The sequence below is a fragment of the Mobula hypostoma genome, chromosome 13, assembly GCF_963921235.1.
Source record: "Mobula hypostoma chromosome 13, sMobHyp1.1, whole genome shotgun sequence".
Classification (NCBI taxonomy): domain Eukaryota; kingdom Metazoa; phylum Chordata; class Chondrichthyes; order Myliobatiformes; family Myliobatidae; genus Mobula; species Mobula hypostoma.
Genome location: NC_086109.1, coordinates 22288142 through 22301209, shown reverse-complemented (window position 1 = coordinate 22301209; position 13068 = coordinate 22288142). Strand labels below are relative to the sequence as shown.

Genomic DNA, 13068 nt, shown 5'->3' with positions numbered 1-13068 from the left:
CACTGGAAAGCAGCAGGCTTCTGCAATTGTGCACAAAACATTTCCCAAGAATTAATGATTGAAGCTGAGCTCAGCACCCTGCTTCATATTGGCATCAAAATTATATTAAATGTGTATCAAATGGTTGGACCACTGTTGGAACACTCGGCACTATTCTGATTGCAGTTTCATTTTAAAAAAACATACAGAGACACTTGATGCAAAAATGATTTGTGAAGATCATATCAGTACTGCAAGGTTACATTTAACAGGAAAGGACAAATGGCTGTGTGTCTCTCCTGCAAAGCAAATGCTGAAAAGTGACTTGATAAAGATTTTTTGCATTAATCTTGAGGGGATAAAATTTCCACTTCTAAGGAAGGGCACATTCAAGATGGATGCCAAGAAATTAAACATGGAATCCAAAAGAAACATCTCCATCTCAAAACGAGAACGTGGTAGATTGTGTGCCCTGTAGGGCCCAACTGGGTGCACCAAAGAAAAAACTGGAAATCTGTAATAAAAACAGGAGCTGCTGGAAATGTTCAGCAGGGCAGGCTGCATCTGTGGGAAGAGAAAGAGTTAACATTTCAGGAGGAAGAACCTCAATCAGATCTCAGGGCATGCAAGAGAAAGGTTGCCCCTATACATGAGTGATGAAGGATGAGAGGCACATATAGAGAATAAATAATGGCTTGGACTTGTTGGGCAATACAATATATTCTGATTTAATTTTTCTCATTACCTAATGAGTCTTTCAGCCTGCATGTAGAGTCCAAAGACATCTTGTGGCTGTTTAATAATAACCACTGATGGAAATCACACTTCACCAGAACCCCTCTTTGTCTGCCTGGAAGAGAGATTAGATCAAGCTGCTCACTGTTGTATCCTGAAATCTGAGCTGAGAGAAGCTGTATAACATGGAAAAATGCCAAATGTGGCTCGGTAGCTGGCATTCTGTGAGAGAGAAGGTTGTGAATACAAGTTCCATACCAGAAACTTAATCATTTAAGTTGATGCATTTGCTGTGATACAAGGAATGGTGTGCTGTTAGAGGTAGATCTTTCAAAAGAGAGCTTAAACCAAGGTCTCATCTTCCTTCAGGTAGACATGAAATTCTGTGGCAATAGTTCAAAGAATCAATTAGTTTTATCCAGTCTTGTGTAAACAGCACTGTCGATAGCTATGGTGTGATATTGATCAAATGGAAAGCAATGACAGATGGAATTTAATCCCAGCAAGCAAAAAGTAATGCATTTTGGGAGGTTGTGAGGGTAGGATATAAACAAATAGTAGGGCCCCAGAGATTGTTGATGAACTCAAGACCTTGGAATAAAAGTTGACAGATCCCTGAAAGGACATATTGAGAGGGTGATGAATAAGGCTTACAGGATGTTTGCTTTCATCAGTGATGCAAAGAATCTCATGTTACAATTTTATTAAAACATTGGTTGGGTCTCACAGGGGTGTGCAGTTCCAGTCACAAGGCTGTGACTATACTGGAAAAGATGCAGGGGCAATGATGCAGCCTGGAATGGAGCATTTCAGTTATAAGGAGACGTTGGAAAGGCCATGTCTGTTATCCCTGGAGTGGGCAAGGATGAGAGGTGATCTGATGGAGGTGTACAAACAATGAGGCTGCTGAGGGTAGATAAGTGAGATCTGTATCCTGTGGTGGAGGCACTTAAAACCAGTGTTTAAGATGAGAAGTAAAACATTTAGAAAGACACCCTATTGGCCATTGCAGAGAGTGGCTGTGCCCTGTTCTGTCTACAGAATAAACTGGAATAATTCTTTATCAGTGCTTCCCAAACCTGCAATACCTATCGCTTGGAAGGATAATGTTGGAAGGTACATGTCATCAGCTTTCAAGCTTCAGTTGGTTGCCAGTCCCTCATCTTTGCTGGTCAAAATTCTGGAAATCTTCCCAATGACTTTGTATGGTACCTTCGCTCTGTGGATGCAGTCAGTCTGAAGGTAACTCACCATCGCTGCTTCAGGGCAAAGGGATACGTAATGAATGGCAACCTTACCAGAAATCCTTGGGCATGAGTAAGTAAAAGAGAAAAGATGAAAGGATAAGTTAATCAAGGCAGATAAACTAAAATCCCCTTCTACATTATTTCATTCCTGTTTCTCGCTGTATGAACATTTGCTAATTAACAATTTCAAACAGAGGGTTAGTTTCCGTATCTAACTTCATCTCCAATTATTTTCCAAAACAACACCATCCTATTTACTCTAGCTGAACAGTGCATCACTGACTAATTGATGAGTCCACTTATTCATGTTTCATTCCTCGTATCAGTAGCATAGCTCAATTGTTATTCAGTGGTTAGTGAATGTGTTTGGTGAGTTAATACTTGGATTTTGATCTCTATCTTCCAGATAATCTTCAGATCCTGTAACATTTCTTACAGAAATGTAAGGTAAAGCCTTTCTCTGTCCTCTGTTCGGGTACCATTGTGTTGCGAAGTGTGATTCAAGCATATACACAGTGCAGAAGAGAAAATTGTGCATATATAAAATGAAGAGGAGACAATGGATATCTTGCATCTTTTGGGCTTGTACTCGTTGGAATTTAGAAGATTGAGGGGGGATCTGATTGAAACGTATAAGATCCTAAAGGGATTGGACAGGCTAGATGCGGGAAGATTGTTCCAGATGTTGGGGAGGTCCAGAACGAGGGGTCACAGTTTGAGGATAGAGGGGAAACCTTTTAGGACCGAGATTAGGAAAAACTTCTTCACACAGAGAGTGGTGAATCTGTGGAATTCTCTGCCACAGCAAACTGTTGAGGCCAGTTCATTACCTATGTTTAAAAGGAAGTTAGATATGGCCCTTGTGGCTACAGGGGTCAGGGGGTATGGAGGGAAGGCTGGGTTCTGAGTTGGATGATCAGCCATGATCATAATAAATGGCGGTACAGGCTCGAAGGGCCGAATGGCCTACTCCTGCACCTATTTTCTATGTTTCTATGTTTCTATAAGGCCATACTCTGAGAATTATGAAAACTTATGGAAATTTGGAGGGTAAAAGAGAGCAATTATGTATCTCTAGCAGAAAATAAAAGCAAATTGCAAAAGATTCTACATGTACACTCAGTGGCTGCTTTATTAGATATGTCCTGTACGTAATAAAGTGGCCACTGAGTGTTTGTTTGTGGTCTTCTGCTGCTGTAACCCATCGACTTCAAGGTTCAATGCATTGTGCCTTCGTTGCTTTTCTGCACACTGCTGTTGTGATGTGTGGTCATTTGAGTTACTGTCACCTTCCTGTCAGCTTGAACCAGCCTAGCCATTCTACCCTGAGTTCCCTCATTAACAAGGCTTCTTCGTACACAGAACTGCCGTTCACTGGATTTTTTTTTGTTGTTTTTCACACCAATCTCTGTAAACTCAAGAGATTGTGTTGTGCGAAAATCTCAGGAGATCATTGATTTTTTGAGATACCCAAACCACCCCATCTGGCATCAACCATCATTCCATGGTTAAAGTCACTTAGAACACACTTCTTCTCCATTTTGATATTTGGTCTGAACAACAACTGAACCTCGTGACAAAGTCTGCATGCTTTTATGCATTGAGTTGCTGCCACATGATTGGCTAGCTAGATGTACACATTTAAAAACAAGAATACGGGTGTACTAATAAAGTGGCAACTGAGTGTATCTCTGGTAGATAAAATAAAAGAGAATCATAAAAGATTCTATATGTATATTTAAATAGGTCAAGAGAGTAGGCACCCCTTGAAGATCAGTGCTTTAATCTACCTGGATCAATGGGGAATGGGCAAAGTCTCAAATGTATTCTTATCTTATTTACTATAGCTTGGTAGCTCATGAATTCTGGGGAGAAAACACTGATAACCTGAAGCATATCAACATTATGAAGGAGGACTCGAGGGAGATCCTACGAAAGAAAAGGTGGACAGATGTATCTTAGCATGTTATGGAAAGCAAGGGAAAAGATTGTTGAGGTATTGGAAGAGATTTTTCTACTAAAGGCCTGTGAGCCTTGTATCAGTGGTGTGAAGGTCATTGCAAGGATTCTGAGAGACAGGATTTCTTTGCATACGGAAAGGACTGGTTAAGAAGAGTCAGTATGGCTTTCAGCTTGGAAAATCAAGTATCATGAATTTGAATTATTTGAAGAGGTGATCAAGGAGATTGACATAGGTAGAGTAGAAGACATTGTCTATGTGATCTTTAACAAATTTTCACTTGATGGTTGGAGCACAGGGGATCCAGTTAGATACACAATCGGCTAGGAGATAGGAGGCAACATATGCTCCTTGAGGGTTATTTTTCATTTTGGAGGCATATGAGCAGTGGTATGCTGCAGAGAACGATGCTGGGTCCTCTACTGATTAGTAAATTTCAGATGACACCAAAACTGGTAGGTATAATGAGCAAGGAAGAAAGTTTTCTAAGGTCGCAACAGAATCTAGGTCAACTGGTTAATTGGGCAAGATTGTGGCAGATGGAATTTAACATAGGCAAATGTTAAGTGATACATTTTGGGAAGTTAAACTAGGACAGGAGGTGGACAGATCATGGCTGGGCCTTGGAGAGTGTTGCCGATTAGATACAAGCATTATTGGGATACAAGTACATGGTTCCCCAAAAGTTACAACACAAGTAGACATGGCTAGATGAAGACATACTACATGCTTGCCTTTATTGGCCAAAGCATTGAGTCATTGTCCAAAACATTGGTTGAGCCACAAATGGAGCATAAAAGGCGGTTCTAGTTACCACGCTACAGGAAAGATGTGATTGAGCTGGAGTGGGTGCAGCAAAGATTCACATGAATTGGAAATGTTGAGTTATAAGGAGAGATTGGATAAATTGGGTCCATTTCCCCTGGAGTAAGTAAGGCTGAAAGATGAAACAATAGTGGGTATATAAAATCATGAAAGAAAAAGAAAATAATAGCCAGTGCTATTGTTTTTCCCATGCTAGGGTGCCCAGAAGGAGAGGATATGGGTATCAAGTGAAAGTTTAAAGGGGTAATTTTTTTCTTTCTCACAAAGAATAGTTGTTATCGGGAGCGAACAGACGAAGTGGTGGAGGCAGAAAGAATAATAATAATTGAGGCAATTGAACCGGCATTTGAATGATCAGGGATATGGATTCAATGCAAACATCTAGGTTTAAGTTATTATGCGTGGATATGGTCATTGTAGAGGCGTGGGGTTGAAGGTCCTGTTTCCTTGCTACACAGCCCTATGACTATAAAGTCAGTGTTTTCAATTGCACTGCCAGCTTTGCTACACAAAGATGATAAATCTAACGTCGCGTTATGAGATTGAAATGATTAAAACAAAACTGGGACCTTGGAGCGCAAATTTACGATTTTCTGCTCCCTTGTGCGGCGGAAGGGGCGGATGTTTTTAAATATTCGTTCATTACTATTCATGACGCTGCATAAACACTCATCAATATTCATAACAGACGGCTGCTTCTTCCTCTCGTGCAACGAACGGGCTGCATGCACATCTCAGACGTTGGCCGCGGCCCACTGCCTGGTCGTGGGCAGACGGGAGCAGGTGAGGCCGGGGCCGGGGGCAGGAACGGGAACAGACTGGGCCGCGGCTCCAGCCGGTACCTGGGAGGGGGAGGAAGAGAGGGGGAGATGGGGCGGCCCGGCCGGGGCTGAAGAAGGGAGGAAAATGAGATGGGAAGGGACCTGATGGGTAGGGGCGAGGGAGGAGATGGTTGAGGGATCCTAGTGAGGGGCGAGGAGGAGATGTTGGAGGGACGCGGGGAGGGGGTAGGGTGCAGGGAAGAAAGGAGCTTCTAGATAGTGACGAGAAGGAGGGAGGATCCTGGTCTGGTGGTGGGGAGGGGATATAGAGGGATATATATTCAGGCAGGAGGTGGAACAAAGGGAGGCTCTGGTTACTGGGATGAAGGCTCTGGTGCTGGGGTGGGGGAGAGGAGGGTTCAAAGGGTTCAAGCTAAGGGCGGGGGGAGACGGGGAGGGAAACCTCTGCTCTGGTGGGGGGATGGAGAAGTAGAATGGGATTCTGTTGTGGGGATGGTCTGAAGGTAAAAGAATACTCTGGTGGGGGGAGCAGTTTGTTTTGCTCTTAAATCACGTATGGTTTGTAAGTTTGAGATTACGTTTGATAATTTCATGAATCCCATCAGTACCATGCTGAGACCCAAAACTGAATTCTAGTTTATTTTGTATGTTTGTAATTAGGTAAGATGAACAACAAATGGCCTGGAAAACAACAGACACCATAACTTGGTACCAGAAAAAGGTATGCACACAACGTGTAAGGACAATGCAAGCCATAAATAGGTTCTGATAGAATTTACAGTGTAGTATCAACCCTTTGCCCCAGCTAGACTAATCCACTAATTATGCTCCTCTTCAGCCCCCTTCGTGTTATGTTTATCTTGATTAACCAATTTTTTTTTTGTATTTCTGTCTCATGTTTTCAGCAGATTTAACTTAAATACATTTGTTCTGTCAGCCACCCCATGGTTAAAGGAGCTGGATTAATTCATAATTTCCCCCCTCCCCCTTTCTTTCTCCTTAGGCCTCCAGTCCCATGATCCTCTCATATTCCTTTTGGCAATCAACTTTCCAGATCCCTCCTCCTCCTGTCTTCTCCTATCATTTCGGATCTCCCCCTCCCACTTTCAAATCTATTACTATCTCTTCTTTCAGTTAGTCCTGACGAAGGGTCTTGGCCTGAAACGTTGACTATACCTCTTTCTATAGATGCTATATAACCATATAACAATTACAGCACGGAAACAGGCCATCTCAGCCCTTCTAGTCTGTGCCGAACTCTTACCCTATCCTAGCCCCACCAACCTGCACTCAGCCCATAACCCTCCATTCCTTTCCAGTCCATAAATGATGCTGCCTGGCCTGTTGCGTTCACCAGCAATTTTTATGTGTGTTGCTTGAAATTCCAGCATCTGCAGATTTCCTCATGTTTGGATTAATTCATAACTGTTTTACATTTATTCTCGGTTTCTCCCACAATTTCTATTATTTTGAAGACCTCCATCGAGGGCTCTTTTGGTTTTCTCTATTTTTAGATAAAAGAGGTCCAACCTGCTAACCATTTCCTGATGGTAAGACCACCTCTGACCAATTCAGTGCAAGATAAGTATAGTCAGAAATGTCTCTGACTGGTTTGTTTTGTGATAATTAATTTCATCAGGTGATGATGATGGCTGTGTAGCAAGCTCAAAGTGGTTGGTGGTGGTCTTTGTTTGACTAGTTGAGCAGTATTTCACTTCAGACATAATTCTACCAGTGTCACATTTTTTAATCTCAACTTTCTCACAGACTAACAAACAAGCAGACTTGCTTACTCACGTGGGCACTTGCTCTCATCTCTATATTTTGAGCTTTTCCTTTGTGAATTGTTTTAGGTGCATAGATAATGTAGCAGTGACAAAAAGAATTGTGGGAGGTTGCCACTAATCCTTCATCAAGTAATTTGCTGTTTTTCAGATTGGAGCATACGATCAACAAGTCTGGGAAAAGTCCATTGAGCAAACAGAGATTAAGGTAAGAATAACATCCTGATAAAATGTTCTCTTCTTCCTAATCTCTCAAAGCCCTGATGAATTGTAAGGTCAGACTGGATGGCATTCCTGATTGTGACAATGTGGTTTGGGTGTTCTTCAAAATCTTTCAGTAGAGTGTGTAAAGGCAGACAAGGCCAACCTTGTCTATCCATTGGGCAGTAGGAGCTAGTGCCCACTGATGGAGACCGAAGAGGCTACAGATGCTAGAATCTGGAAGGACTCAGTGGGTCATGCAGCATCAATGGAGGGAAATGGACAGTCAACATTCTGGGTACCCGTAGATCCTGTCTGATCTGCTGAATTCCTCCAGTACGTTGTGTATTTCCTAATGCTGATTGCAGTGTACAAAGCAGAGTCAGGACAGATAATGTTAAGAAATTAGTTGAAGCTGAGTGATAATTTGTTCTAGGTTGCAGAAAGCGTGTCCATGGATTTTAAATAAAATCAGTTACATTAACAATGAGACTTTGATTGGCCAATGGTCATCTACTTGCACTAATTTGACCTCTCTGGTAAGTGCAAACTTGTAGTTTTGCAGATCAGCTGCTCTGATTCTGAATGCAAAGCCTTGCACAAGACCTGCTCAAGCTCTAGGACTTCAGCATTTGCATGCAAATCACAAAACTGATGGCAACTGTGTGGAGAAGTGTCAGCAGTTCTCTGCAATATCTGGCAAGAATCCTCCTGCTTTCAGTGTATGAGTAACAGATAGCTTAATGGGCTGAGAACAAATCAGTTAAGTGTATGTCATGGATATTGTGTGTTTGGTTAAGCAAATGTTGTCAACACAGCTTCAAGTATGACCTAATTAAAAATGCAACATCCTGTTTACCTTTGGCCACCTCATCCTGACCCAGATGATCAGTAAAACCTGTTGGCTTTGAGTTTGCATGTATTGAACCTGTGTGCCTTGCTGGTTAGTGGTCCAAGATGTTTAGATTGTGGGTCATTATACACAAGTTACCATCTTCTAGCCATTGATGTGTCCACTGCATGTGTGGCAGATGGAGGGAATGTCTGCTGCACAAGTATAATAACCTGAGATAAATCTCATTCTCCTTTTCTCCCTATGTACATTGATCTATGTGATGCCAAGTTTGGCAGCACAATTTTAACATTCCTCGTTTTATTTTGTTATCTCCCCTAATCACTTGCAGTGCTGCGGCCCTCTAGGAGAGAGGTTCCCAACCTTTTGTATGTCATTGACCAATACCATTAAACAAGAGACCCGCAGAGTCCAGGTTAGGAACACTTGCTCTAGGATCTATATTCTTCACCCTGATTCCAGTTGATGAGCAATTCTGTTTCTAGTCACTCCACCAATAGTTACTACATCTTTAGGTGTTGAGGCTGTGAATTCCCTCATTGTCTCAAAATCTCTCTCCACATTGTTCCTTTAAAGTGGCATCATTGATAACATTTTTTTGTCATTCCAAACTTTTCATGTTTCTTGGGTGTACTATTTTGCATGAAATTCCGCAGCGAGCACTGCAAAGAGTGTTCTCCAGTCTGAATTCCATTTGGAGCATAGTGTTTGATAAGCAAAGGATTGCAGTTGCTGTTACTCTGAAATAAAAACACTCAGCAGACCAGGCAGGATCTGTAGACAGACAGTATTAAATTTAACATTTTGGGAGCCAATAACTTTTTATTTTGAGTTATTTCATTGGAGTAAAGATTTATTTGAATTGTAGTTAGTAAACTTAGTTGATCGTTAGCGGTGAATCTTTTGTACATCTGATATTTTTGTGTAATTGTCATTTCTGTGGAAATATGCAAAACATATTTACTGTAATTCAGTTTTTTTCTATTATCATTGCATTGTACTGCTGCTGCAAAATTAATAAATTTCAGGACATATGCCAGTGATATTAAAAACTGTAGGAATTTATGTTATGGACTGACAGGTATGAGTGAATACTGCAAACAAAATTTAATTGTTGTTTCCTGATTGATTCAGTCTGAGTAGCTGGCAATCTCCATTTTGGCACACCAAGGGCTCAGTGTGATTGCAACATGCAAAGCACAGCCTCCTGCAGTCCTATCGTTATTGTAGAAGCAATTAACCTTCTGAAGTTGAATAGAATTGTTTGCTTAATTGCCAGGGCCTGAGAAGTAAACCAAAGAAGACTGGCCGAATAAAGTCTGATCTGATTGATGTGGACCTTGTAAGGGGTGAGACTGGCCAGAATATTTATTCCTATTTTAAGTCTCTGTCTCATGAACTAGATAGGCAAATTCAAATACAACCATGCAGTTGGTGAATTCAAATTTAGCTAATAAAATAAACAGTGGCAATACTGTAAAACAATTGTATTTTCCAAAAAAAGTTGACTCAGTAATGTTATTTACTAAAGGAATCTTATCCTCCTGATTTTCCAAACCCATAATTTAATTCTTAACTCTTAGCTGCCCTCGGAAATGGCCCAGTTGTGTCGAACAGCTGTATGCAGTGATTTGTAATCCAGCATTTTGAAAGTACCTTTGAAATCAGATTGCCCATTTGAGGTGTTCAGTTTTTCCATCTGTTGGAATGTTTTCTATTGATCTCTCTTAAGAGTTGATACATTCTCTGTTCATTATTTAGGATCAACTTTTGTCAAAGCTAAGCCCGAAAGTCCGTGGACTGCTTTAACACGGAAAGGCATAGTACGAGTGTTGTTCTTTCCATTTTTCTGCCATTGGTGGATCCAGGTAACCTCACTGGGCATCTTCGCATGGCTTCTGCTTCTCTACATCTTAGAAGGTGGGTTCCCTGAACACTTTTCAACACATGCCCTATGCAATTTTGTTTACACCTTTGTATAAAGCGGATCATCCATTGTCTATATTTTTTTTATTTCAAGTGATAGCAATCGGCTTATATTTGCTGGTTCCAGTGTTGTACGTCAGTGAAATTGTCAGCCCCATGGTTCTGATGCTGCTGCTGGGGACAGTTCACTGCCAGATAGTCTCAACCCAGAGGCAAACGCAGTCACCCACAAATGGAGGGAAGCGCAAGAGGTGAGAATTTTGATGACAGTAAACAAATTTGTTTGTCATCAAACTTGCATTGGAAAATGAACATACACAGACTGTCCTGTAATGCCCAAATTTAATATATTTAAAATCATTAATATTTACATATTTTTGTCAGTTTCAAGTCAGTATAAGAATTTGGAAATACAATTCTGCATGCCACAGTTCCTAAGGAGCTGTTGGATTGTGCAGCCAGAGAGAGGGTGTTTAAAAGAAGCAAGCGGGACAGGCGGGACATTCTGTCTACCACTGTTCCCGATTGTGCATAATTAGGCATTTGACAAGGGCCAATAAAAAGAAGTTAAGTTTAAGCAGAGCCAGTGGGTCTGGGCCAGTGTTAGAGTGGGCAGTTCAGACCTTTGCTCATAGAGGCTCTACCAAGGAGAGGCAAAGGCTGTAAGTGGACTTTTCCATTTAATTTTTCTTCCTTCCTTATGGCACAGTTAGAGCAATAGGGATGCCAGGCAGCATAGTGGAATGCTCCTCTTGCAGGATGTGGGAAGGCAGGGAGAACTCCAGTATCCCTGACAACTACACTTACAAGAAGTGCATCCAGCTGCAGCTTCTTCCAGACCATGTTTAGGAATTGGAGCTGGAACTGAATAAACTCCAGATCATTTGGGAGGCTGAGGAATTGATTGACAGGACCTATATTCAGCATATAGAGGCCCAACTAGAGAGTGTGATACTAGACCTCCTATTCGGGAATGAGATGGGGCAAATGATGGAGGTTTGTGTAGGAGAACACTTTGCATCTAGTGATCATAATGCCACTAGTTTCAAGCTAACTATGGAGAAAGATAGGTCTGGTCCTTGGGTTGAGATTCTAAATTGGAGAACAACTAATTTGGATAGTATCAGGAAGGGTCTGACAAGTGTGGATTGGGACAGGTTGTTTTCTGGCAATGGCAAGAAAGGCTCTAAGAATAAGCAAGGAAATTATAGGTCATTGAGCCTGACATCAGTAGTGGGTAATTTGGAAGGTATTCTAAGGGACCAGATATATAAGTATTTGGATTGACAGTACTAATCAGGGATAGTCGACATGGCTTTGTGTGTGGTAGGTCATGTCTGACCAGTCTTGTAGAGTTTTTCAAAAAGTTCCCAGGAAAGTTGATGAAGGCAAGGCAGTGCAGGTCTTCTACATGGACATTAGCAAGGCCTTTGACAAGGTCCTGCAAGGGAGGTTGGTCAAGAAGGTTCAGTTGGTTGGCATTCGAGATGAGGTAGTAAATTGGATTGGATATTGGTTTGCGGGGGAAGCGAGAGAGTAATAGCAGATGGTTGCTTCTCTGACTGGAGGCTTGTCACTAGTGGTGTGCCACAGGGATGAAAGCTGGATCCGTTTTTGTTTGTCATCTATATCAACAATCTGGATGATGATGTGTTAAACTGGATCAGCAAATATGTGGAAGACATCAAGATTGGGGGTGTAGTGGACAATAAGGAAGATTATCAAAGCTTGCAGGGGAATCTGGACCAGCAGGAAAAATGAGCTGAAAAATGGCTGATAGAATTCAATGCAGACAAGTGTGAGGTGTTGCACTTTGGGAAGACAAACAAGGGTTGGACTTAACATAGTAAGTGGTAGGTCACTGTGCAGTATAGTAGAACAGAGGAATCTGGGAATATAGATCCATAATTCCTTGAAAATTGTGTCACTGGGTAGATAGGATTGTAAAGAGAGATTTGGCATATTGGCCTTAATAAATCAATGTATTGAGTACAGGAGATGGGATGTTATATTGAAGTTGTATAAGATATGGTGAGACCTAATTTTGAGCATTGCGTGTAGGTTTAGTTACCTACCTACGGGAAAGATGTCAATAAGATTGAAAGTGTGCAGGGAAAATCTACAAGGATATTGCCAGGACCTGAGTTATAGGGAAAGGTTGAATAGAATAGGACTTTATTCCGTAGAGCGTAGAAGAATGAGGTATACAGAATTACGAGGGGTATAGATAAAGTAAATGCAAACAGATTTTTTTTCCACTAGGTTGGGTGACACTAAAATTAGAGGTCATAGGTTAAGGGTGAAATGTTTAAGGGGAACCTGAGAGAAACTTGGTCACTGAGAGGGTGGTGTGAATGTGGAACGAGGTATCAGCAGAAATGGTGGATGTGGGGGACTTCCGGGTCATCAAGGGAATGGCGGCGTAAGGAAAAGGTCTCTCGACAAAAAAGAAGGTAAACTGCCCCAAAATCGAATTTAGACAAATACTTAATATTGCATAACTATATTAATAAAAGGGGCAAGGATGATGTCTAAGAACAAGAATAAAAAGTCCACTTCGAAGGCTGATAAACATAAAGAGATGCAGCAAGGCGAAGGGCCTAGCTCTCCCACAGCAAGCCAGGACGGAGATAATGAGGGGGAATCGGTGACTTTGTCTTTGATTCTCGGAGAGATTCGCGAGTTCCGACAAGATAACAGCAAACAGCTGGAAGATATTAAAGGAGAAATAGTAAAAACTAACTCGCGGATAGATGAAGCCGAAGTGAGGATTGTT

The 13068-nt window shown here is 41.5% G+C and overlaps 1 protein-coding gene across 4 annotated transcripts in view; it reads left to right on the top strand.

Moving 5' to 3' along the window:
* Positions 1–5392: 5392 nt before the first annotated feature.
* Positions 5393–13068, top strand: part of phtf1 (putative homeodomain transcription factor 1) — a 36412-nt gene continuing 28736 nt past the window's right edge. Inside the window, exons 1-7 of one of the 4 annotated variants that reach the window (XM_063065430.1) lie at positions 5393–5529; positions 6189–6249; positions 7043–7078; positions 7464–7520; positions 9646–9715; positions 10128–10286; positions 10387–10543. In XM_063065430.1, the coding sequence (XP_062921500.1) occupies positions 6205–6249; positions 7043–7078; positions 7464–7520; positions 9646–9715; positions 10128–10286; positions 10387–10543 (524 nt within the window). In that variant the 5' untranslated portion in view covers positions 5393–5529; positions 6189–6204. The remainder of the gene's footprint in view (positions 5530–6188; positions 6250–7042; positions 7079–7463; positions 7521–9645; positions 9716–10127; positions 10287–10386; positions 10544–13068) is intronic. The other 3 variants (XM_063065428.1, XM_063065431.1, XM_063065429.1) reach the window with 3 other exon arrangements.